This window comes from Dysidea avara, chromosome 10 (genome assembly GCF_963678975.1).
Source record: "Dysidea avara chromosome 10, odDysAvar1.4, whole genome shotgun sequence".
Lineage (NCBI taxonomy): Eukaryota > Metazoa > Porifera > Demospongiae > Dictyoceratida > Dysideidae > Dysidea > Dysidea avara.
This window is the reverse complement of record NC_089281.1, coordinates 8,792,687-8,817,126: the sequence shown is the minus strand read 5'-3', so window position 1 is coordinate 8,817,126 and position 24,440 is coordinate 8,792,687. Positions and strand designations below refer to the sequence as shown.

Genomic DNA, 24,440 nt, shown 5'->3' with positions numbered 1-24,440 from the left:
GTACTTTTAAACTATATATAATTTAAACTGGAATCATGGCCCTTTCTACTACAGCAAACACACACAAATTACTGATTGTTCAATTACAGTGTTCCAAAAGACAAATCAGTATGGACTCTTGGTATTATGAACTCCTGGTAGTGTGAGTTCATGTATGTCAAATATAGTATATGTACAATTTTTAATAAATAAATAGTCATTGGAGATTTGTGATTATACAATATATGATTTTTCTGAAGGAATTGGCATTCTTTTATAACTTGCAGAAAATGATACCGGGCTTGAGGCTATGAAGGAACACATAAAAATGATCAACTTTTAAGGTTATAGCCTTACTTTGTGATTGTTCATCTTTTTCATCCCTCCATGGATAAAGCCATGAAGCTGGGAGAAACGAGTTGACAAATGGAATGTAGGAGCTGACCTTTGCTAGTCTGTTTACCCAACTGGGTAAAATTTCCCCAGTCAATTCCTAATAGAGATGATATAAGTATAGCTACATCTACTTTTTAAACATGAGACCTTACTTGACAAACTTCTTGAGTGAAGTGATTGCAATTTCTGAAACAGTGTGTTACTGCATGTAGTTTAGCATCAATAGAATACACATCAACTTACCTTGTTAATAAATGATAAGTGTTCCCACTGAATTGCTCGGCTATCTGGTAAATTCGTGTTCTGGCTTGAGACTCGGATAGGTCAGTTTTTCCGACAAAAAGAGAGACACTAAAACACAAATCATTTACAAATTATACACTTAGTTTATTTGTTACTTGAATATGACTTCACCGCACACCTCCTCTTCATTTCTAGGGCTCATTTCGTATACTCCAGTGTCATCAAAAGCATGGCCGCCATATGCATACTCTATGGTAGCACACACTCACACAGTGAGAACATGTACAAAGTATTGTTGCATACCAATGCCGTACACTTCGATGCCAGTATGATGTATTCCCACACCAAATCTTGCTAGCTGCTGATTATTATTAACAGCCTGAAATATATTAAAGCAGTTACATATGCATGTATAAAGATATATGTATTTTTAAATTAGGTGCACCCATGGCTAGCCAAAGTCTGGCTGTGAGCGCACACCTGAACTTGTCCGAAAAAACGTGTGCGTGCTTGTATGTTCGTTTGTATATTTGTTGCAAATGAGATATAAGTATTTTTGTGGTATATTTTTGAGGGTCACTCATACCAGGAGCTTATAAGTGCCAAAGGCGCAATATTTCAGCACTTATAAACTCCTGCTCATACCAAGAGTGGAGAGGAGAGTACCTAACGCTGTGTAAGTCCTGTAATAGATGATTGCGCAAAAGTTAAATGGCTTTTTTCTCATGTAACATATAGATTTCTCCGTTTCCTTACCGTAATCAGTTTCAATGAATGATGAAGAATGTTCAAACTTCTAAGCCAGCAAATTATTGAAGACTGAGCAAGGATATATAATGGACAGCACTCCTTCAATTATAAACACTTGAAGGCAGGTGTCACTTAACATGGTGACTCATGGCCGAGACGCAGTTGAAAATTCTTGACTGTTGTCTTTTATTATTTTGTATGTGTTCACAATGTTATTCTTGAGGTATCAGATGTGCTCTTGAACAGTGCTATTCTTGCAGGCCACACCGTCATGTCTGGGATGACCTTTGTAGTTAAATATGAAAATATAATAGCCAGTATATGATACTCGAAAAGAAGCCTTTAAACTTCTAGGACTATACAGTGTTAGAAATAGTATCACTGACTCTTGCTAATACCCAGCATAGAGTTAACACTAACAGCAATGTAACTTGGGATAGAAAAGTATGCAGATAATCAAATAAGTACTGTCTATGTGATTGAAATTGAGTTCTTTGAAGGATGTGTGTTCTATTAGAGTATTTTAAAAAGAATTGCTGGTACATGTTTAAAATGTAGTCTACTATTTCCATGTCATTCAACAACATAAGGAGCATATATTCCATCAGGAAATCTTTGTACAGATAACAAAATACATATAATAGCAAACAAAGTAACTTATTATATAGCAAGAGTACATAATAAAAACTCCCTATTTACATACTCTTGATGTTTATTTTTCTCTTGTTTAATGTATAAATTGGCCAAAAGTACACACTGGATTTACACTTCATGCATGATAAACATTTTGGTTTAACACAATTCCTGTTGCTTATATGCAAAATAGTAGTTTTTTTTTTTTTTTTTAAATCAGGAAAATTGTTATGCTTGGTTAAATAATTTGGCAGCCTCTTACTATAATATATACATATATTTGCACATGGATTGGAAACGACTCCGTAAATTGCACGAAACACCCCTTGTAATAAGGTTTAAAACTTCATTTATGGTGAAATGAGCTGTTTACGAAGAGGAAGACTGTGTTTTATACGAAACTGATTCTAGTTCGTATTTTTCTAGTGTATGAATAGTAATGGAATGAAGAGCCCCTGCTTTAGTCTCTGTGAGTGCATATTGGTAGTTTCTGTTGCCAGGTACATAGTTGTCTGAATGTTTCACTGTGGTGCAGCTTCACATGATGCCAGCTCACCATTGTGTGTTGCTAAAGAAAACAGAACAGATACTGTTCTTTCACGTGTGCCAAGTGTGCATAAGTACATGCTCCCACTGCCATGATTTTACACAAACATTCCGTTACATTCATGCTTCATCCACTCGATAATCCATTCTATATCAGGTTTTAATAGCTAAAGAAATAAAACACAGTTATGTTCTTTAAATTGAGTGGCTATCCTTTCTTTCGCCATCACCTAGTCAGAGATTACCCTACACAAACATACCAGAGCAACATACTAACCACAAACAGCGCAGTTAACCAGTAATTATAACCTACACAACCACAACAACATTAAACAACTTTAGGGATGATAACAAGACACTACTACTTGACAAAAAGGCCCTATACATTTCAAAAATGTTCTGCAACTGTGAGAGAGTCGCGTTAATCTATATTAGTCTCTACTACCAAATCCATAAAACATTGTGACATTCTATTACAAAGACTGTATATCATTCATAATACATTTTATATGCAGGTTTCCAATCCACATGCAACATATATATGTGACCAAATTTGACAAGACCAGACTTCCATATTTTGACCAGTAACAGCCAGTATGCTATTGACCTGAAACTTTCACAGAATGTTTTTATAGCATTACAACATCACAGATCAAAATTTGAAGATGATGGCATATTCCTCTGTTGAGTTGTGATCTCTCAACGTCATAAAATTGGATGTGTGTGGAAGCCTGGTTTTGTCAAATTCAGTCACATATTATCTGTGCTAAAATTCTTCATCAAAGCATAAGCTTATACTGCATAGTCTAAATATTTTGAGGAGGATAATTAGGGACTAATTGTAACATTATACTTCTGTTTCCCGTCCATGGCCCACATTTGGTTACTGTCAGCTCTTTATTCCATATTCTTCCATTATTTTCTGGCTATTCTTGCATACTGACAGACCTATCTTGAAATAGTGTCAGCAGTTCGGCACAGACTTCACGTTTGTGCTATTTTGCAACTTAAAAAGGAAAGAACAAGCTTAAGTATGCTTTTATGCAGCTTTTTATGGTTTTGCCAATTGCCATGCAGGCAAATAATGGCTTGAAAAGCTGCCAATACTATAATGAAATAATGGAAATGGACCGCCCGCCCACATGCAAATATGCCTGAGTCCAGGACGGGAAACAGAGAATTTATTTGGAGTGGCCTAACTGTAAACATTATAATATTATTAACTGTAAACATTATACCATAGATAATAGACACCCCTACCTGGATTGGAAGCACACGTATAGTGCCCATACAAAACTACTGTTCTATCCGCGTTTCGCGCCTGAAGTTTTCAAGCACTCTTTTTCATTCGAAGATTCTGTTTTACTGTCTGGATACAGCTTGGTTGCTTTAACTAGTAAGTTTAGTAGATTGTTTCTTGGGTGGCGATTGGCCTACTACTGGTATAGGCGCTTTTCGTATAAAAAGTATATGAACATGTTTGTGAAAATGGCGGGGTGAACAAGTTTAGTTTAAGGCTGATGCTTATTACTAACTAATGCTACGTGTACTGGTATGTGTTTCATGGTATATTCGCTCCAGTTTAGTCAAGTATCACCTTTCGCGCTTGTCAAACTTCTACCTAATACACATCAGTACACCCACTATGAATAGGCCAAACCTTATATTCCATAGCGGTAGGTTTACTACTCACCAGTAAGCAAAACATGTTCTTATAAAATATACTCCCGGTACTGTGTATAGTATAAGGGGCGCGAAGCGCGGATAGATTAGGTGGCGCTTAGAAGTTTCCAATCCAGTATGGGGTGTCTATTATCTATGATTATACTAACTGTAAACATTTATATACCTCCACATATTCATTTGGATATGTTTGAAATCAGGAAATTTTTACTTTTACATCTCAAACATAGATAACACACTCACTATATCTATACAATAATATTAACGCTATACAGTCTAGATCTACCTCGAGATCTACATAAAGATATAGACGCCCAATTCATACGGTTGGATAGGGGCGGTGTCTATGTTTTATAATCTATACATGAGTTACTCTAATACATACATGTACGACACCGGATAATGAATTTACCACATGAAAAATATTAACTGCAGTTCTCAGGCTTGAATACATTTAACAAGGAAGGAACTGATGGGTGACAAAAATTTAATATACATGTACTCACAATATCGTAGACGTTTACAAAAACCTTGCTACCAGGTGGCTCGCTCGCATCTGTACTCATTTGTATCCCAACCAATTCAAACCGACTGTCACTCGGACTCAAAAGGACTCAAACTACTAGTGTCAACCTGAACGTATCAACCTATTTCGTGAAATAAACTTTGTGAAATCATTGTTATTTAGTGAAATAATTTTGTGAAATCATGGATCCAGACGATGAACTAGAAGAAGAGGTATTATAGATATTCAAATGATTTTCCCCAAGTAATGAGCACTGTGAGCATGTAATGTGGTGCTATATAGGGCACAGTGCTAATATGTCTAGTGTCATGTAGTCTGGCGCGGCCGCCCCTTCGTTAATTTCTAAGTGCAATCATAGATACTAAATACATAATGGATTGGAAACGCAATACATTTTACGGTTACGGGCTCGATACGGTCACGTGATTTATGGCAACGTTACCAAGTGTACAAACTGCAGTTGTTCTTAACACTGAGACTACTATTACAGGTTTTATAAAGCGTTAAATCATTGCTAAATGATTCAGCTATTTATTGGTTTGTGACTGAAGGTTAGTCGTTTCGTACAACCGAAGGTGTGAAGGAAGGAACGCGAAATTTGTGTTCAAAAACTACTGTGGGGGTTTTAGTGCATAGGGCGTATTACGTACGAAGTTTTAGAAGTGCTGAACAGTTTCGCCACATCGTAATGAATACAAAATATTTATTTTTAGCACTGTACAGCAGTTACTTTCCGTAAGCGAAGCGAAAGAATGGCTACATGACGGTAGTGGCTGTGGGGGTTTTCCTGGCTTTGTGAAAACAAGTCTAGCGATACATGCTATACTAAAGAAAAGTTCATACCTTCGAGAGTGCTAAAAAAAGGATGAACGAATTAAAAAAGACACCTGTTTTCGAGAAAACTCTGGGCGAATTCGAATAAAAATGTATTGTGCCTATTGAAAATGCTGCTGTGCCCCGTAAATGTCATCACGTGACCGTATCGAGCCCGTAACCGTAAAATGTATTGCGTTTCCAATCCATTATGTATTTAGTATCTATGGTGCAATGGATGAATTTCATAATAACAAAAGTTGCCCCTAGCAACCTGAATTTTACAATATTTGTATGGATAAATGTTTATAGCAACATCTCCAAATTTTAAAACGATAGAGTATATAGATCATGAGATATGACATTTTGAAATTTGTGGTTTTCCCATACATTATCCATGTGATTGCCCAGAAGGGGCAACTGCCCCTCCCATAGATAATGTATGGGAAAAATGCAAACTTTAAAATGTCATATCTCATGACCTATATATGCTATCCTTTAAAAATTGGAGACGTTACTTTTGACATTCACACCTACGAAATAATGTAAAATTCAGGTTGCTAGGGACAACGGTTTAAAATTCCTTATTGTGAAATTTATCTATTAATCTCATGTGGCCAGATGGCCAGACCGCTATTTCGCCTCCTCTTTTTCTTTGTGATGTCATTGGTTGGTGAGATAGGGTCTGGTTTTCATAATAATAAAAAAAATTTACCTGTTGTCCCTAGCAACCTAAATTATACACTATTTGTAGGTGTCAATGTCTAAAGTCACCTCTCCAAGTTTTAAAGGATAGCATATATAAGTCATGAGATATCACACTTTGAAGTTGTAATTTTCCCATACATTCCTTCTGGGCAATCACATAAATCATGGAGTTCAAAAATGTCATACCTATATACAGTATCCATTCAAAACTTGGAGATATTATTGACATTCACACCTACAAATTATGTAAAATTGAGATAATTTTTTGAATTTCTGGTTTTTGCATGCCTTGAAATCCCTCAATTAAGTGATTGCCCAGAAAGGGCAACTGTTGTCCCCTCACATGGATATGTATAGGAAAACTACAAACTTCAAGATGTCATATCTTATGACACATGATATAGTTACTTTAGATATATTGTCACCTACAAATTATGCAAAATTTAGGTTGCTAGACATAACGGCTATTTTTACACGTTATAAAACCTTATAATATTTGTCTATTAGTGATGATAAAGTTGCGTTCATGGGCAAACAGTTACTATAGTTTCTTGCTGGGAAAATGCTACGTAACTGTACGTAGCAATAGTATCAGCCCTGTTTGAAGTTTTGCAGTAAAATTCATGTTTTGCCATGCCAACATACAGCTAGCTTATGAAATCAAATCCACCAAATTTCGGTGGAAATTCACAACTTTACCAACGCTAATTCACCAGACCCTATCTTGCCAACCAATGATGTCACAAAGAAAAAGAGGAGGCGAGATAGCAGACTGGCCATGCGAGTATCATGTCAACTAGTCACCCTAGACTAGTGTAAATAGTTACTCGCTCTTGGTCTCTTCAGGACTGTTTGTAATACCACACCATAAGCAGTCTCTCATTGTCATAGCTGTCCCCTAGCTAGCTACAGCTTTATGGCAACAATTCATATGCTTAATTAGTTATTTGCTAAATGAAGTATTGCTGTAACAGCCATCATAATAGATTGTTGTGGTTAAAACTGGTGCACTTCTGTGCTTTTGCTCCATGTACTTCTGTACTGGAGCTCCCTTTTGTACTGATGCTACTTCTACAACTGAATAGCTGGGTACTTGACTGTTTTATTAGAGCATCTCCCTATTGATGCCACTGTAGAGAAGTAAACCTAGCTATACAGATTGAGAGCTTTATTGATGTGTACTCTACTAGGGACAAGAAGGCTTTTAAATACTGAATCAAATGTTAACTGAAACATTCCCAGACCAATCCTCTAGCAGCGTGCAACCTAGGCAGTTTTGTTCAGATTGAGGCGATATCGTTTTGGTGACTATTGTTTGATGAGACAATGGTAGACTATCTGTGGTAGCTTTAAATAGGACTACAATGAATGTCAAATTTAGTATCCGAACTTAATGAATGAGTATTGAACTATTTGGTAACATTTAGAGTAATGCAAAAATGCTAGAATTCAGCCACATATTCCTGAAATACATACAGTATTGAAGAAAACAAACTGAACAACTCACCCTGCCATTGTACAACTACAGAACTATTTTTACAAATTCTTATCCTTAAATTTTTGGTGTTCGTGTAATATAATTTTGTGATGATAAACATATCTTTTTATATCAGGGTCCACGCAAATGGTGGCATTTCAAGTTCACAAAGACTCCCTGTTTGGTACGATCACTGCTATATGGTATCATTGGTGGTTTATCAGTTGGAACAATCCACTACATGAGGCGAGGTTAGTAAATGCATTTAACAATACAGTGGCTGTATTGCTTATCTGTAGGAGTGACTCTCAAAGCATATGACTATGGACTAATGAGTTTTGCTGTTTCATCAATATCAGCTTGGTAAAGAAACAAGTGATAAATAAAACCAATCCTACTTTTACCATGCTTTACAGGGGTATCTGCAGATACAGTTTGGCTATTAAAAGGCACCAGTTTAAGAAGGCACTGTTGGAGGGAAATAAAAAGCGGGATGAACCAGAAGGAGAAGCAAAAGTTACATAGGTTGTAATTAAAACTCTTTATGACTATATACTACAAAATGTTTGACTATAAAAACGCGTTGTCAAAAAGGTAAAGAAAGAAGAAAAAAAGCGCCCAACGTGGGGCTCGAACCCACGACCCTGAGATTAAGAGTCTCATGCTCTACCGACTGAGCTAGCCGGGCACTGTTGACAATGACATCATTTAAGTTGCATTTAAAAGGTAATTGTACCTAAAATCTAATACAAAAAAATTATTTGAAGTTACTGAAATCCATTTTCAGTTTAATTGTCGGCTGTGCTGGCTGTTTTACAAATGAACCAGCGTTTGAGGATGCCTTCATATTCTTTCCTACTTCTTGGCTAGCTTTCAAAGCAGACTCAAGTGCCTTCTTCAGCTGAGGCTGGGAAGCAATTACTGTTTTGAATTCATTGGGATACTTAGGTCCCATCAACTTGAGCTGTTCCAAAGCATTGGCATGGACTATAGACTGTCCATTAGACACAGAACGGAGCTTATCTGCATCCACCAATAAGGAAATAAGTAATGGAATCATTAAATTCAACATTTGCATTCCTGAAACTACAACACTAGAAATTAAATATAAGAAAGAGTAATAACTCACGATTGCTAGAATCATCCACCAGTTGTACAAGATACTCTAACAGCTTCATAGCTTCTATGACATTAGTTGCCACTTCCTTGCTAGGACTATCCTTCCCCTTCTCTTCCATGTACTCCACCAAGCAGGGCCCCAGGGCATGGATGAAGGATACAGACACATATTTTGTTGGGTGAGTGAAAAGACTTGTGCAACTCTGAATGGCTTTAAACTCCATCTACAAGAAACAAAAATTAGTACGCAACATCTTACATAACTAAACCAGGTTTCTTGCCTTGCTATCATTTGATTTCAGAGCTGCTTTAAACACAGACACACTTTTGTCAAACAGTTCTGAATCTGAAGTGCACAGGACGGCATTAACCTTCAGAAAAGTCACCAACAAAACCAACAACGTTCCTTTGTCATCAGGAACCAAGTTAGATCCTTCCTCAATCTCAGTGTTACTCAACAGTGCACTGAAGCTTGACCGAATAATATTGACCAGTTTCTCATTGTCTTGTACTTGGTTAACAATTGCTCTTAGTGCCCCAATTGCACTAGCTAAAGCGTCACTGTACTCTGACATCAGCTGAGGTGATTTTGCCCTAAGTACAGTCAGATGTTTTACACTAGATAACACAATATAAAGGAGAGATGGTAACACTTGAATAGAGGCTTGAATGCTACATAGCTTTAAAGCATATGGTAGTGTTGATAATGCAACTGACACAAGTTGTACATCTTCTTCTGAGTAAGGTTTGGACTGGCTGGCTATAGGGCCTGTTGCTTCTGATGCTAGTGATGGTACCAATTTTACAAGACAACAGGCAACTGCTTGAATTATGCCAAATGAAACTGACTTCCCTACTGTTGTGGTGTCTTCAAGATTCTCCCCACTCTTGGCAAACGCTTGGCCAACCAAAGATACCAACTTCATTGTGATCCTACGCATTCCTGGCTGGTGGCACGTGATTAAGAGACGATGGCACATACTAAGCAATTCTATTCCTAACTGAGAATCACCAGCTAATTGTCCCTGAGCAAACTGTGATGACAGAATAGCCTCTAGGGCAAACACACAACTTGGAATAAGACTTGGCGTGTCAAGAATTGATGGTGTACACAATGCTTTAATGGCTAATCCAAGGGTGAGGTAAAACTGATCATTCCTTGGGTCTGCTTGTGTCATCATTTGCCCAGCTAGGCCAGGAAAATTTGGAGCTCCATCGGATGAAATCTCTGTCTCAAAACCTACCAACTGCAGCCAAATAGCAGCAGCATGCAGGATAGAAGACCAACAGTCATCATAAAATGGTTTAACTTTGTCAGTGATTTCTTGGGAATAGAAAGTGCCTCCATTAGTGGGTAATTGGGAACTCAATTGAGATGGGAGGTTGAGGCAAGCATAATCCTTCAGAGCAGACAGCCAGTACTGACTGAGTGATGGTAGGTGGGGGTTAACCAGATCTAATGCACTGCCCTGGCCTTCTTGTGAAAAATCACCCAATTGAGAAAAGGCAGTAGATTCTTGTGCAACTTTAATATATAACTACAGAAAAACAAGGGATTACACACACGCACAAGATCTGATCCAGTTAACTCACTTCAGCCCAAGCTTTTAACACTGCAAGACTCTCCAGAGTTGACACTGCTTCTCCATATATGAATGATGGGTTGGCCTGCTCCACAGACTGGTGTGTGTTGTCCTTGTTTAGTTTGTCTAGGGAGGACACAAGAAGTTGCTGCACTCTCCGTAGATCATTGAGGTCCCGGGAGATACCACTACCCAACCACTTGCTACAAACCTATGAAGGAAGAAATGTTGATAAGTACAACTGCACTAATTCACTGACAATCTGAACCAATAACATATTACCTACAAAAGTACTGATTCTGATACTAATATTAGTAGTTGATCATTAGAAAATTTCTTCTCGCTAGAGTAAAAGTGGATAACGGAAAAACTACTACAAAAGAAGCTCAAGACAATATAAGCCACAAAACTTAAATGTTCTAATATTACACTCTTCATTACAATCGTTGTACTTTTGAGTTACGTAATTACTTCCACAAGTAAAAGCTGTTGTGATTTTACACAAAAAGTTACTGGGTCTGCAAAAATAGGGCATGTGGGCACAAACTATACCCTGTCACATAACGTGTCATATCTCAGTACTGGGATAGACTATTTCTATTCTGTAACTTGTATTGTAAAGCCAACTAAATGTTGAATAATTTCATGGCTATAGAGTCATGGAATACAAAGTTATGATACATCAAAGTTTGAAACAGCAGGCAATTTTTATGTACCCACATGCCCTATTTTCGTATGCCTGGTCACAAATATTGGCTATGATTACCAATATCTAACACATGCAGTATTGACAGCTTGCTCTAATAGGAATATGTTATTGTTACCTGACATGCCATAGCTGTTACATTGGGAGGAGTATCTGGACCGAATGCTGGTCTCAGTGCTGCGCCAATCTGTAATGTTATGATACTGTGATAACTGCTGCTACTGTATACTTCATCCATCTGTAATTTACCTGTGCTTGGTATTGCTCTAATAGGACATGCCCCTGAAAGTCTGGATCAGGTGAAGCGGCAAACAGCTCGATAACATCCTAAAAATGGTACACTCAAATAACACCACTATATACTAACACTGTACACACACTATACCTGTAGTGCCTGATAGCCTGCTAATCTGAACTGATTCACATTGGCAGTGGCAGCAATGAAAGAAGTCCTGACTAACTCTGACAAGTGCATGACTAGGTAATCACCTCCTTTCTCCTCATGAGAGCGTCTGGCCAAACTCAGATCAAAATGTGCTGGAGAGTTCTTACAAACTGTGTAGATCTTCCTTGAGCACTCAACTGCAAATACTTTGGTGGGCCAACGAGGTGACATCTTGGTTAAAACTGTGGTTTCTTCACCAGTAGTAAATTTTGTGTCATCATCTTCGTCTTCGTCTCCCTCTTTGCTGCTACTGGGGGCAGCCATACCTTGTGCAGTGGCAGGACTGGCAGCTGACAGAACTCCATTACAAAGGAGTAGCCAATGCATGGGGTCCTCTGGAGCAAGAGATGTAACAAGGCTGAATATGATCTCCTTTAAGTTGAATTGAAGCTCAGAGTCTACCTCTACATCTAACATACTTAACAGCTTCTTTTCCAAGTTAGTCATTTGTCCATCTTGTGAAGATGACGTAATGCTCCATACTACATTTGGCTCTCGTTGACAAAACTGACGCAGACAAATTGCTGAAGCACGTCTCAGCAGCAAATGGGAACTGTCCAAGGAGCTTATAAGATTTGGTAACAAGCTTGGTAGGCTGACAAACTGGGGTGCATACAACTGTAGTTGTTGTAGACAACCAATAGCTGCAGACTGCACCACTGGGTCAGGATGCTGCTGGACTATTTCACAACACACTAAACAGATCTGGCGTAAAGCTGTGATAGAAGACGATGGTACTTGTAGCTCTGGCCCTAGTGTGGTGATCAGGGCACTCAAACATTTAGCCAGGCACTGGTGCACTTCAACGTGAGACAATGGTGTGGACATTAAAAGGCTGAGGGTAAGAGTCAATGTTGGTTCAACATAGTTCCTAAACAATGGACCACCAGAATCAGCTACCAATGCTAAGGCATGCAGTACCCATACTTGTACTAAGGGTACTGTCCCATCTTGTGCTAGAGCATGTAGTATCCCTACACTGGTCTGTAAGTGTTGGCCAGATCCCATTCCTCCAACGTAACGATGCAAGCACCCAAGAACCAAAGAGTGGCCAGTTCTGCATACAGCGTCCCGAGAAGTTTTCAGAACATCAAAACTAGCTTGAGCAACATCAGCAATGAACTTGGCATCATCTGCAACCTGCAACAGCCTTCCTAATGCCTCACCAGCAGCACACTGAAGTATGGGATTAGAGTTAGCTAGAGCTCCTTTAACAAGAGCATAGGCAGATTCTAGAGTACCTTCTTTACCAAGTGAAGATTTAGCATCAATCAGGTTCTTCAATGCTGCCAGAAAAGCAGTGAAGATGTTGATCTGAATAACTTGCTGTCGATGGGATTTGGCCTGTTTAATGCACTCACTGAAATGAGACAACAACTGCAGTCGATGCTTAGTGGAAACATTGGGGAATGTCCTTCCAAACAACATAACTGATGCATCAATGACTGCTACTCCAAGCGGCAATGGACCAGGGATAACGGATGAATTATTAATATACACACATGTTGGGTCATGTTCAAATGCACCTGATCCAGAAGCACTATTAAGTTGTAACTGTTCTTCTACATCTTTGTGATCTGTTTCTTCAAGCCATGAACCAAGAATTATACTGTCATCTTGATGACACATGGAACGTAACAGTGACGTTGTGGTATCTGCTGGATTATCTGTCAGTGTAAACTCAGCCACTAACTCACGCAATATGGTATTGAGAAGATGTTCATAAGATGTCGACGGTAAATAGTAAAGACACTGATACAGTCGTAGCCGTATCATAGCTGTACTAGCTTTTAGTTGCATCCCATGTGATTTAACTAATGTTGGCAAAGTTGGTAACATAGAGATGGCTGAATTAATTGGAAGCATAATTCTCTTGACTACATCTGGCAGCAGCAATTCCGGACATGAGGCAAGAAAGCTGAGCATAGCTACAAAACATCACAAAAATAATAAAATACTTAACTTACAGCCGCCACTACAACAATTGGCTATAATGAAATTTGATACTAGGAAGAATATCATATGGTATCTTAATGAGAGCTTAATATTATAATCTGATATATATATAATCCAATCTGTACAAAATTGTAAACACTTGTCAGACTTACATGCTAAAGATCCAGCCCTTCCCTCCAGAGTAACGACCCAGGTTTGCAGGTTTCCTTTAGCTTGTTCCACTGTTGCATCCTTGACTGAATGAGGGAATGAATTACGCCACAAAACAACTAGCCTGGTCAGCTGTCCCCTCACAAGATTAGTGCCTACAGAATCACATCAAATTAAGTAAACAACTCACAAGGGCGTATTATGGTTTCAGGAATATCAAGTTACTACATTTATCATAAATAATATTAATAGACATAACAAACAAGATTTGTTTACCTAAACAACAGAAGGCTCCTATTAATAGCCACCCTGCTTGGGTGTAAGGTACAGCTAGTGTGCTACCAGCATTCTCCGCTGCTTGAAGCAATTCTTCTGCAACACTTAGCACCTTCTTTGCTTTGCTACTTGGTAGACCAAGCTCAGAGGTCTTGACATTCCCCAGTAGTCCAGCTAAGGTTTGGGAATACCCACAAATGGCATCTGGATTAGCCTTGAACTGTTCAAGTTTTGTTAAACAGGTTGTGACCAGGTTGCAGAGTTGAGATGGCAGAGCTTTAGCTATGCAGCGCATACACCACGCAGCTGCCAGTCTAGCAGCCATACTAGTAGATCTGAGTACAAGATCCAGTGTTTCAATCAATATTCCTTTACCAGAGGTACAGCTGTCTGCGTCTTGACTTGTGCTTGTGTTATCGCCGACCAGCAAGGGTAGAGCAGCAGTGTTAACAGCCTGTACAAGTCTACCCACTTCCAACATGGCACAGACAAGGATGTGTTGGTTGTTTACGCCACCACCACCACTACTGCTGGTTACAATAGCCCAGTCTGTTTCATCTTGTCCCTTTGTAGCCTTCACACCACATAGAGATTTTGCTACCAGTAATAGCTCACGTGCAGCTACAATCTGCATTGGTTCTCCAAACAGTCGTCTGAACATTGTCTTCAAGATAAAGGAGACACATTTACGTGAGTAGACAGCATCGATGTGGTTTGAGGTGGTTTTTGGGCTTGCTAGTAGGTCAAGTATATGCTTGGTGACAATTGAGAGGTGTTTCTCCAACCACACTCCACCCATCTCAGTAAACAGAACTGTGTAAGCCTAATCAATTAAAAGTAACAGCTAAAATAACACATATGCATTTATAAACATCTTGCACTGGTACATGCATTTACTGTATCAAAGTCTTTCACAATTTGGCTGACTAAGTGATATGTTATTGATTATTTGGTTCCATCAAAAAATAAAGTCATTGAAGAATCCTTACTATTAATGGGGTGCTTGCATGTTACAATAACACACAAAATGGGGTTGTGTACAGTAAACACCTCTGGGACAAAGCAAATCTTAAGTCTATCAATTTAGTGAACTGTTAATGTGAAAACTGACAGTGCAGTTTTACAACATTTAGAAAGTTGTTCCCTTACTTGAGTAATTCCCACTCTGACTTCCCGAATTGGTGAAATCGAGGAAATGGCTCTCAATTCAGATCCTCCTGATTTTAAGAACCCAACAGCCCCTTTGATAAATCCATTGGACAGAACACCCAAACAATCTTCGGTACTCATTTGTTTTCCCTACACATATACAAGAAATAAGTGAACTTGTATGACACAATTTAGTACAACTTACCTTGCCCTTGGCTGCACCTGGTTGTTGGGGTTTAAGCATCATTGCAACTAATGTACCCAATAGTTGAGCAATACAGCAACGGAGTTCGTAATTTGAGCCCTCAAGAGATTTGTAACAAAGTGACGAAAAACTGTCAATGTCTTGCATGTAGATAAATGAAGAACACTTGACCAATTCAAGCGCACACTGTTAGAAAAAAAAAGGCAACAACATTAAAATCGTAAAACACTACATATCTGGTACTTTTCTTGTACGAAATACACACTTACATACACGTGCATACACACATACTAACACATGTATGGATACTGTATACATCCACACACTTACACCACACACACGCGTGCATACGTGTGTATGTATGTATGTACACACACACACGCATGCACACATATGCCATGTGCATGCACACATGCATACGCACACTCGCACATGCATTACACACCTTTACTGCACTACAGCGGACAAACAGAGACCTATCCACCATGAATGTTCGCACACACTTGTACACATCCTTGTGACATGAAGCTGAAGATATTCCCAAACCAGCAAGAAGTTTACGTAATGCATCCAGTACCTCAGACCGATACTACACAAGGAAACAAATTGAAAACTCATGTACAGCCTACACTAAGCCCACTTACTTCTGGTGCTTTAGTGGATTTGATTAGTACTTGAACTGCTTCAGGGAAGGAACTTCCTGCCTAATATATAACATCATGTTTTTTAAAACCTTTCCTCAAAGACCATACAACTACTATGTATATACAACTTGAATAGACACGGGAAGCTAACCATTCCACCTAGCTGCTCAAACAATCCCCCTAAGACTTCTATAGATATCCTGTAAAAGGTAGTTAAAGTACATGAATAAAAAAAGTTATTTAAAATTCATACAGTTTGCTGTTTAAACTTGCACCAGCTTCATCAGTCTTTGTTTTCAGTGTATCACAGCATCTATTGATAGTTTCATTCAATGTAAAAGATTTCCCAGTCCTATAAAGTACAGCAAAACAGTTGGCTAGTTGACGTCGTGCTGGCGGGCCCAGTGGCTCTTGAAACAACTTCCTCAGTTGGCCTTCTAGTTGTTTTTGTGACTGCACAAGTTCGGTCTATGAGAAGCATCTCACATAACCACACACCCACTTTTTTGGCTGCAAAAACATCATTTTTATGGTATATATATAGAGAGACTCTTTCCTGAAATAAATATCACTCCAAAGGGCAGTATTTTTTGCTTTTACCCCTATTATTTTACACCATGAAATCAAGCAGTACATTTAGAAAGTGAAAAGAGATCATTAGCATGGTTGGGACTCATAACCTTGTGGTTGTAAGCCATTATGATACATTCGTGTATGTGTTAACATAGGTAATTTTATTGTGTCTTTGTTTCTGAAGACAAGCTGTTAACTTATCACTGGACAAGCTGTTAACTTGTCACTGGTTCAGGATTACTTTTAGCATACTAGCGGGCAGCTTTCCAAAGTTCCCAGATGTGTGTGTGTGTGTGTGTGTGTGTGTGTGTGTGTGTGTGTGTGTGTGTGTGTGTTTGACGGAGGTAACCAGGCCGTTACATCAATGATCATGCATACACTTTTTTCCAGATCATCAAGACGATGATGATGTAAGCCTGCTATTGTACGAAGGTTGGACATTGGTCCTCTGGTTGTGGGGACTATTTGACACGAACGTGAGTGTGTGTGTGTGTGTGTGAGTCAATGACATGACAGACAAAATTCCGCCCAGCTAGGCGCTTAATCACATTATTTACATGAACGCCCATATTATAATGAACTTTGATGAATCTTATTAAGAAGCATTAAGGCATAACCATAAACAAGCAGGTGTTAAGATACGTGACAGATTGTGTGGGACACAGTACCTTGTCACTTTGACGTATAGTTTCCGGCAGTCGCTGCAACCACTGGAACAAAAATAGCGGCTTCTTCGTTTGAAGCAATGATTGGTACGTCGTGTCATCAAACAGCAGTTTCCCCATTGCTGCAGTACTCTCAAAAAACCAACGCCAATTTGAATCCACCCTGCGCTTAATGGGTGGGGGCCCCAAGAAAATATTTTAACACGCGCATGCCAAATCGGAGCCTCAAAGTGTTGTTTTTCAGAGTTTAGAATTTGTTATATTATGCAGTTATGTGAAGCCTGGTGCAAGTTGTGTTCCGGATTGCTTTCCAGTAGATGACTCTATTAATATAGCTCTAGCTTGAATTCTAGTAGTTACGACTGCAGCGGTAAGCCTAGCGAGGGGATCGCTAATACTCCAGCTAAATTGGTCTGCTTGCTTTTATCAACACGAAATGTGTAAAATGCGGGGTACTATGTGCTTGTATTTTTTGCTGCTCATCTTTACTTGGATTGTGTCGGCTCGGAGTAGACTGTTACAAGGTAACAAACGTGTGCAATTTAGTGTATCGAGTTGATATGTATACTGAGAAATGTAGAAACATCAATAGCTACGTAGTTGCAGGGCCTAGCTGGCACACTCGTATGCTGATCAACAGGGTTTTCTTCAATTCTGTTATAGCTATAGAGCCGCCCTTATCTTTTTACTCTACACTTTAAACCTGATCAAGGAAACCCGTGTGTATATCCATTACAAATTGGCTAGCTCTGGACATTTCTTGAATACATTTAATAGTACTGCCTCCTGTAATTTGTACAAGTGGGGTATTGCATTTTTGACATTCTAGGAAAACTGAGTTTACACTGTAAGGTTAATTGTGCAGTCATATTATGGTTTCAAGGTTTATAGACTTTAACTTTTGGATGGCAATGAATTTTATTGGTACTGTAGAAACATGTTTTATCAACAATGGATTTGCTGTGAGTGGAGCTAAATTTAGCTGGATTAATGCAAATGGAAGTTTAGCTGATGTCAGCAGTTGTGAGTACACGGGTACAGCGACCAGTTTTCAGTCGGAGACAATACCCTTTTCAAGTAAGCATCGCAGACAAATATAAACAATTTAATGTTTTGAACTTACTTAGAAAATGCCTCACTCTTGCGCGAAACAGGAAAATGGGATTTTCAGTGTTCAGATAGAAACTTGAGTGGAATAGTTTCTGTTGTACCTACTTTGCATGTGATTTCACTTGCTGCCAAACAACTGCACAACTGTTATGCTATTGGAGTGGGTGATGTTGTATCATGGATAAATGACAACCACACTTGTCTAAAAAGCATAAATATTATCAAAACCATTTCCAACAGTGTCGTTACAGTAAATCTAACAGGTAAAAGCTTGTGTAGAATATAAAGTACTTAATTTGAAACTAAATATTGTTTGTTATTTCATTATCTGAAAAGCTTGATATATGTTTACTCACTATATATTTATACAGGTGGTTCAGCGAGTTATCAATTCACCATAAAAGGGGTTTACCATGTAAAAGCCAGTAATCTGTCTACACACACACATTCCATTGTAGTTCTTGAACATGACATGAACAATGTCACAGAGGATGATATTGAACAACAGTGCAGCTCTTCTGCTTTTGTGGTTGAGCAAACAAGGTCTAATGATGATTGCGACGAGTGCTCTTATAAAGAGAATTTTTCTGAGGGATTAATTCTTTCTCATGCTTCAATTATGTCCGTGTGTTTCGGTATTTTGTTACCTGTCGGTGTTTTCTTGGCTACTAATGGTAGTCCATTTGCTCATAAGATTTTCCAACCTGGAGGTCTCATACTTACTATTGTAGGGTATGGACTGGTATTCGTATATATTGAGGTGGAGGAGAAGAATCATTTCAACAGTGCCCATGCTATTTTGGGGTTCACTCTCGTACTGTTAACTACTCTAATGCCGTTACTGAGACTGAGGAAAGACCTACATTATCTGCACAAAAAGTGTGGAATTGTAATTGTATTTTATGGAATGGCAAATGTTTTGCTGGTAAGTGCATATGAAACTTTAGTACACATTATATTTTTATTTTTGTTAGGGTCTAGTTACTATTCGATGTGCTCCAGTGTACGCCAAAACACTTTATGGAGCTTGGCTGTTAGTATCTATGGCATTTTATGTGTTATGGAAGAGTAAAAAGCAAAAGAATTCACCCAATAGTAATAGTAGTACTTGGACTGGTTGCTGTTCGAAGTCCAACAATACAGATGGCAGTATAGAAATGGATTACACTCCTTATAACTTACGACGGCTGTCCCGGAATGTTATAGGTGATGACAAATTTGTTACAATGCGAGCTATTAGTGAAGAGGATCTACATAAACTAGCACTTTCATCTGACCCACCTCCTGCAATAATCAACTCAACTGGTTTGGTTGATAGACAGCAGTCACCAGCAATAATGCTACCTCACCATGTTGTCACTCGTAGTGACTCATTACGAGTTACACGGCACTCTGAACGTGCAAAAGATTATGATCCACTGACTGGTACATTCAAGGAAGTCACTCCAAGTCCTAATATTATCTCAGAAAGACAACACATGACTTTATCTCAGCATGTTGAACATTCTGATGAAGAAGATTACAATGAGGAAATAAGGGACAAGTTTTTTGATAGCAATGACAATGTCTTTGCTGAATCTCCAACAAAATCAAGACTGTCATTAACTAATGGAGGGACTTCCAGCTTGTGTTCTTCCGATCAGTTTACAAGATCAAGGACTAGAGCTAGTACTATGCCTGTGGACTTGGAGAAAAACCATAATCTGCACAAGAACAATAGACTTGAGAGCTTGTCTTGTAGAGGAGAAGCAATTGTGTGTGCCGATGGAAAAGGGAACATTGTGTACTGGGGTGACGGTGCAATAAGGATGTTTGGGTATACTCCCAATGAGGCTATGGGCAGCTCATTAACAGTAAGAAGAAATTTCCCAATGCAAAACAATTGATAATTTTCTCTGTACAGATGTTGATGCCTTCAGATTACCAGCATAAACATCAAAATGGTTTGGACAGTAGCACAGAGTCAGCTATTAAATATTTAAGGTATGCAGAGTTTTGTAATAGGGCTGATTACATTCAGTGTCCTGTAACAGAAAACATCAGTATGCTCCGGAATTTCAAAAACATTCAAGACTCTATGAGGTCAGTGTTTTTTGTGTACAGCAGTTAAGCATACATGCAGCTGCTGTATCCTGTAGGTTCGTGCTTTGTCAAAGAATGGAGAGAAATTTCCTGTGGAGATTAACGTATCTAGTTTTGTGGTGGACGAAGACATCTACTATGCTGCCATCTTAAGGGACTTATCACAAACTAGAAAGCTCTCAACCATGTCAACAATAGGTAACCCCAATGGAGACAAAGAGTTTCGAATGAAGAAAAAAGTAATTCAATCACTTAATGAAGGAATCATATACTATTTTTTATAGGCCTTATTAGTTGGAGCAACAATGAAGTTTACTCACGACCTAAAGAGCCCAGAATATATTACTAAAGTAATTACAGTTTGTCAAAGGACAGTATATTATTATATTATATCATTTACCAGGAGGAGTTACGTAAAGTTATGTCTGAGAGCTTGCAGACAGCACAAGTAGAGGTATGCATGACAATTAAAGTGATTTAAATGTGTAACAGTTATAGTGGGCTAGTAAAATGTTATAAGTGCTGTTCCCCCTACAGACTAAGACTAATGAGATTGATGAGATGATAAATGACATCGTGAGGGCTGGGGGTAGTGGTGATAATGAGAATTCCATCAGTTATTTGGACCTGTTGAGGATACTGTCACAACATGGTCTGCATGTTAGAGAGTCTGGCTTAATAGCTCGCCATTCTAAACAAGTAAGTGAAAAATGACCATCATTAATTGTGATATTATCTTTTATTTGAATATGTAGAACAATAAAAATATCCACGTGCATTGGACTGAAACATTAAGGCATGTTTTCATCCAGAAATGTCAACTACTGTTGTGGTTCCTGGTATACATCATACTGAATGTTATAGTGTACGTGGGTGCTTCATTAACATCTAATTCAGACGGTTGGAAACGCTGGGCTGATGGTAGCAACCCAGTATTATGTCTAAATCTTTTCCTAATGATTCTTCCCACAATGCGAAGTGTTTTGGACAGCCTTCATTCCCACACATGGCTAAACAAGGTACTTGTATAGTTTGTGTGTATGTTTAAAGACTTGTGGTGATCTTTTATCAAGGTATTACCACTCAAGCATCGAATAGAGTTTCATGTTCTCAGTGTGTTAGGAATATTCTTCTGGTCTGCAGTACACATAGCATTACATTTGCATTCTTACACAACAGAAAATGTGGGTAATAATTCCACCAGTGACAGCATTAATGACGTGGAAAGATTGCGCAACAACATTGAAGACGATCAGAATCCTGTTGTAACTGGAGGTCTGGCCATTTTATTTTTGCTCATAATGTTGATCACTTCTATCAAAAGATTACGCATTTTATTTAAATTTGTTCTCTTTTATACCATTCATCTTATTTTGTCAGGATTGGTATACCTTCTTGTTTTCTTTCATGGAACACAACACGTAAACTCTTACTTTTGGAAGTGGTTAATACCAATTGTCTTCCTCTGGGTATTCGAGTTGCTGCACAGAAAGTTTTCTTGCAAACTGCACAAAGTTAAAATATTGGAGGCACGTACCACTGGTGATTTCACGATATACAAAGTGGTCAAACCAAATTTGTTTAAGTTCACTCCTGGACAATTTCTGTCGGTCAGTTTACCAGCCATCAGCAAGCTAAGTTGGAACCACTGCTATATATTTTCTGCACCTTCAGACAAGGTATTGAAGTGTATAATTCAGTATAAATATTTTTGCATACACACTCCATTTCTCATAGTTTTTAAGCTTTGTGGTACAAAAGAAAGGTTGCTGGGGAAACCAGGTCTACAAGACTGTGTTTGTACATCCACAAAATTCCTCTGCTCTTTCAGAAAACAACAGCACTGTATTAAACTTCAGAGGACCGTAAGCCAATGGTATACCATATCATTACTTTTGTATACATTTTTCTGTCTTACAGTTATGGTGAAAAAGATCACCCACTGTTTGATTATCAGTGCTCACTTTTAGTGTGTGAAGATGATGGACTGACTACCGCCCACTCACTAATAAAACAGTTCACAAAACATGTTATTACCAAAAAGGGCAACATCTGCAATTGTTGGTAAAATCACTTATCCGGCTGATATTCATAATGTACTAAACATATTCATTTTGTCTAGTTCAACTCCAGCACTGAAAAAGCTATTCTTTATTTGGGTATCAAAAAGCAAAGACACTGAACATCAGGTTTAATTATAAACATCTAATTTACTGGGTATTTTATATATTTTCTTTTAGTGGTTCATCCAATTTTTGACAGAGGTTATTGAAGGTGGAACAATGCCCACGCTAGTTGATGCAAGGGTGTATTTTACTGATACAGAAACACCTCCCGATGACCTAGCAGCATTAATGTTAGACCTTGGTATTGCAATGTCCCAACCTCAGCTCAGAAGAAACACATACTCTGGCAGCAATATTAAGACCATCTCGGTCAATGGTGTACCAGACTTTGAGTATATACTCCAAGGTCAGACATAACACCGTTTAGTTTTTGTTAGAAATTTTCAAACAGGTATTCAAGCTCAGAACTTGGCATGGGAAGTTGGTGTGTTCTCATTGGGACATCTTCACCCTACGTTGTTGACGGATCTCAAGAATGCTTGTAACTCTTTGTCAGAATCATCCCAGACTACTTCATTTCATTTTCATCCCATTGTAACATAAAACTGGACCCCAACCCCACAGGCACAGCAAGTACATAATCCCAGGCAGTTCAGTAACTGCTTTTAGTTCATGTCTCATTACATGTATTGTACCGTATTGTATTGTTTTTAGAATGAATACTGCTGTTATTTTTCTAACTGGGTGGTTATATCAAACATGTCTTTGTAAGTTTCTAAGACGTTTCTCTTCCTCCAAGTACCTTTTTCTTATCTCAGCTTCACTAAGTTGCTGCTGATGTGGATAATCCCCTCTACCTAGAAACAAAGCCTAAGATTTTAATATGTATGTCATAATACCCACCAGCTCTTGGCATTGCTGCTACCCTTTCATCAGCATGCTACATGGAAATGAAGCTAGACTATAAACATGAAAAAAATGTTGCTCACTCTAACATGGCGATGCTGATCATGATGGTGATGGTGTTCTTCCTCTGAAGTACTGTACTTTACTCTTTTGTGTGACTCTGTATGTGATGTTTGTGGTATTGGTGATCTCTTCCTAATATGATCTTGATTGTAGGAGGACATTGCTACTTCAGGTGCCACACAACTAGCTAATAAATTATGTAGTTGTGATCATAATTATTGTGGTATAAAGTACACAATTTACCTACCTGGTTGTTGTGGTTGGGCATTATCTAGGGAAGCTGCTTTAACTTCCACAAAAAATTGAATAATCTTCTGGTATACTTTTAATTCCACATTATTACAGAAGAATCTTAGCTGGTCTGCAACTGACCATGGACCAGTAATTTCTAATAGTTAAGACCACCAGTCCTTATGACAACCACACAAATAAGGATACGTGGATATACCACAATGCAATCAGAATACACAGGCTTCAATGGTGGATTCTCCAGATCAGAGTTGTCTAGAATCAACTGCAACAGGCCTCCTACGATGCGCTGTCATACATATGCATCTGCACATAAAATAAATCTCCTTAAGCACTATTATAATACCTTAAGATCAGACTGAACCCTGTCATGCTTAAACTGGTACTCTAGATTGCTAACTTCTCTGTAAACTCATTGTGAAGCGCTTTAGTTAGAATACAGTATACTTACCCATTCTTTGACACCGGGCGAGTTTTAATCTTAAAGACGGTGTCTCCGCAAACTATTAACTTAGATTCTGGCGTTGGTAGATTAAATCCACGTAATTGCAAGGTATCCATTTCGTACAAAAACAGATAAGCGCGCGAAAATATCTTTTACTTTATTGCCATAGCGACAGAAAACATGAACATAGAGTCATGGTGCAGCGTGGAGCTATCATCCAATCAGAGTTGGACGCGTAAAAATATGAGGCACCACCCTGACGCGTTCAAAAGTTCGGTCTTCTCTCAAGACGCA

General features: G+C 38.5%; 5 protein-coding genes and 1 non-coding gene across 8 annotated transcripts; 2 read left to right on the top strand and 4 right to left on the bottom strand.

Annotated features, from left to right (window-relative positions):
• Position 1: 1 nt before the first annotated feature.
• Positions 2-4,923, bottom strand: LOC136268671 (desumoylating isopeptidase 1 homolog). Of its 2 annotated transcripts, XM_066064071.1 has the most exons (8): positions 4,737-4,896; positions 2,558-2,793; positions 922-997; positions 774-867; positions 619-726; positions 528-561; positions 337-472; positions 2-287 (listed from the first exon to the last, which is right to left on the bottom strand). In XM_066064071.1, exons 2-8 carry the CDS (start codon positions 2,558-2,560, stop codon positions 214-216), a joined length of 525 nt encoding a protein of 174 aa, XP_065920143.1. In that variant the 5' UTR covers positions 2,561-2,793; positions 4,737-4,896; the 3' UTR covers positions 2-213. The 2 variants fall into 2 exon arrangements, with proteins under 2 accessions (XP_065920143.1, XP_065920142.1); XM_066064070.1 differs by lacking the exon at positions 2,558-2,793 and having other exon boundaries at positions 4,737-4,923.
• Positions 4,816-8,368, top strand: LOC136268672 (uncharacterized). The gene is made up of 4 exons (XM_066064072.1): positions 4,816-4,968; positions 7,891-8,005; positions 8,054-8,117; positions 8,171-8,368. The coding sequence occupies exons 1-4, from the start codon at positions 4,939-4,941 to the stop codon at positions 8,277-8,279; spliced, it is 318 nt and encodes a 105-aa protein (XP_065920144.1). The 5' UTR covers positions 4,816-4,938; the 3' UTR covers positions 8,280-8,368.
• A 1-nt stretch (position 8,369) lies between these two features.
• Positions 8,370-8,442, bottom strand: Trnak-cuu (transfer RNA lysine (anticodon CUU)). Its single transcript has one exon. It is a non-coding gene; the product is annotated as a tRNA-Lys (tRNA).
• A 4-nt stretch (positions 8,443-8,446) lies between these two features.
• On the bottom strand, positions 8,447-17,432 carry LOC136268658 (HEAT repeat-containing protein 5B-like). Of its 2 annotated transcripts, none has more exons than XM_066064053.1 (16): positions 17,229-17,432; positions 16,241-16,455; positions 16,139-16,187; positions 15,988-16,047; positions 15,789-15,932; positions 15,344-15,529; positions 15,139-15,288; positions 13,990-14,812; positions 13,716-13,868; positions 11,548-13,535; positions 11,412-11,489; positions 11,281-11,349; positions 10,467-10,667; positions 9,155-10,411; positions 8,884-9,097; positions 8,447-8,840 (listed from the first exon to the last, which is right to left on the bottom strand). In XM_066064053.1, exons 1-16 carry the CDS (start codon positions 17,343-17,345, stop codon positions 8,512-8,514), a joined length of 6,033 nt encoding a protein of 2,010 aa, XP_065920125.1. In that variant the 5' UTR covers positions 17,346-17,432; the 3' UTR covers positions 8,447-8,511. The 2 variants fall into 2 exon arrangements, with proteins under 2 accessions (XP_065920125.1, XP_065920126.1); XM_066064054.1 differs by having other exon boundaries at positions 8,447-8,834.
• LOC136268659 (uncharacterized) lies at positions 17,428-23,223 on the top strand. The gene is made up of 18 exons (XM_066064055.1): positions 17,428-17,749; positions 18,159-18,302; positions 18,353-18,598; positions 18,707-19,260; positions 19,310-20,188; positions 20,239-20,318; positions 20,369-20,417; positions 20,474-20,656; positions 20,702-20,767; positions 20,821-20,871; positions 20,955-21,116; positions 21,173-21,436; positions 21,491-22,096; positions 22,155-22,282; positions 22,338-22,481; positions 22,540-22,606; positions 22,658-22,889; positions 22,935-23,223. The coding sequence occupies exons 1-18, from the start codon at positions 17,662-17,664 to the stop codon at positions 23,084-23,086; spliced, it is 4,095 nt and encodes a 1,364-aa protein (XP_065920127.1). The 5' UTR covers positions 17,428-17,661; the 3' UTR covers positions 23,087-23,223.
• LOC136268667 (uncharacterized) lies at positions 23,164-24,329 on the bottom strand. The gene is made up of 7 exons (XM_066064066.1): positions 24,153-24,329; positions 24,048-24,105; positions 23,891-23,990; positions 23,700-23,840; positions 23,473-23,639; positions 23,387-23,423; positions 23,164-23,340 (listed from the first exon to the last, which is right to left on the bottom strand). Exons 1-7 carry the CDS (start codon positions 24,260-24,262, stop codon positions 23,237-23,239), a joined length of 717 nt encoding a protein of 238 aa, XP_065920138.1. The 5' UTR covers positions 24,263-24,329; the 3' UTR covers positions 23,164-23,236.
• Positions 24,330-24,440: the final 111 nt, after the last annotated feature.

Coding starts and splice junctions, on each gene's coding strand:
- LOC136268671 (XM_066064070.1), bottom strand. CDS start 4,796: ATGAGTACAGATGCGAGCGAGCCACCTGGTAGCAAGGTTTTTGTAAAC. Junction 562..618: donor ACTTATCATTTATTAACAAG/GTAAGTTGATGT, acceptor ACACTGTTTCAG/AAATTGCAATCACTTCACTC. Junction 288..336: donor AAAAGATGAACAATCACAAA/GTAAGGCTATAA, acceptor GTTCCTTCATAG/CCTCAAGCCCGGTATCATTT.
- LOC136268672 (XM_066064072.1), top strand. CDS start 4,939: ATGGATCCAGACGATGAACTAGAAGAAGAG. Junction 4,969..7,890: donor ACGATGAACTAGAAGAAGAG/GTATTATAGATA, acceptor TTTTTATATCAG/GGTCCACGCAAATGGTGGCA. Junction 8,006..8,053: donor AATCCACTACATGAGGCGAG/GTTAGTAAATGC, acceptor GCTTATCTGTAG/GAGTGACTCTCAAAGCATAT.
- LOC136268658 (XM_066064053.1), bottom strand. CDS start 17,345: ATGGGGAAACTGCTGTTTGATGACACGACGTACCAATCATTGCTTCAA. Junction 16,188..16,240: donor GCAAGTTTAAACAGCAAACT/GTATGAATTTTA, acceptor TACCTTTTACAG/GATATCTATAGAAGTCTTAG. Junction 10,668..11,280: donor TAACAGCTATGGCATGTCAG/GTAACAATAACA, acceptor CTTCCTTCATAG/GTTTGTAGCAAGTGGTTGGG.
- LOC136268659 (XM_066064055.1), top strand. CDS start 17,662: ATGTGTAAAATGCGGGGTACTATGTGCTTGTATTTTTTGCTGCTCATC. Junction 21,117..21,172: donor TAGCTCGCCATTCTAAACAA/GTAAGTGAAAAA, acceptor TTGAATATGTAG/AACAATAAAAATATCCACGT. Junction 22,283..22,337: donor GTATTAAACTTCAGAGGACC/GTAAGCCAATGG, acceptor TCTGTCTTACAG/TTATGGTGAAAAAGATCACC.
- LOC136268667 (XM_066064066.1), bottom strand. CDS start 24,262: ATGGATACCTTGCAATTACGTGGATTTAATCTACCAACGCCAGAATCT. Junction 24,106..24,152: donor CGCCCGGTGTCAAAGAATGG/GTAAGTATACTG, acceptor ATGAGTTTACAG/AGAAGTTAGCAATCTAGAGT. Junction 23,841..23,890: donor TTGCATTGTGGTATATCCAC/GTATCCTTATTT, acceptor CTTAACTATTAG/AAATTACTGGTCCATGGTCA.